The 246-nt window shown below is 56.9% G+C and overlaps 1 protein-coding gene across 1 annotated transcript in view; it reads left to right on the plus strand.

Annotated features, from left to right (window-relative positions):
* Window positions 1–246, plus strand: part of LOC119591118 (mushroom body large-type Kenyon cell-specific protein 1-like) — a 13,080-nt gene that overhangs the window by 535 nt on the left and 12,299 nt on the right. The window contains exon 2 of the mRNA XM_037939832.1: window positions 74–219. Coding sequence (XP_037795760.1) covers window positions 74–219 — 146 coding nt within the window. The remainder of the gene's footprint in view (window positions 1–73; window positions 220–246) is intronic.

Raw genomic sequence — 246 nt, forward strand, 5'->3', positions numbered from 1 at the left:
AACAACACTAACACAATAACAAGGCAAAAAAAATCCACACGAACTAACCCTGCTCTCCCCTCTTCCCCGGCAGGTCTAGAGAGAGTGCTAGAAGTGCTGATGGGGGAATCGAACTGGCTCAAAGTGCGGTCAGACCTTTACCCAGGGTCTGGCTGCGACGTGCCCCTGTCAGCGGGCAGCGAGGAACCGCAAGACTGGGACCCTGCCACACCCTGCTTCGTCTGCCAGGGGAACACTCAGGGCTTG

Source organism: Penaeus monodon, chromosome 28, assembly GCF_015228065.2.
Source record: "Penaeus monodon isolate SGIC_2016 chromosome 28, NSTDA_Pmon_1, whole genome shotgun sequence".
Classification (NCBI taxonomy): Eukaryota; Metazoa; Arthropoda; class Malacostraca; order Decapoda; family Penaeidae; genus Penaeus; species Penaeus monodon.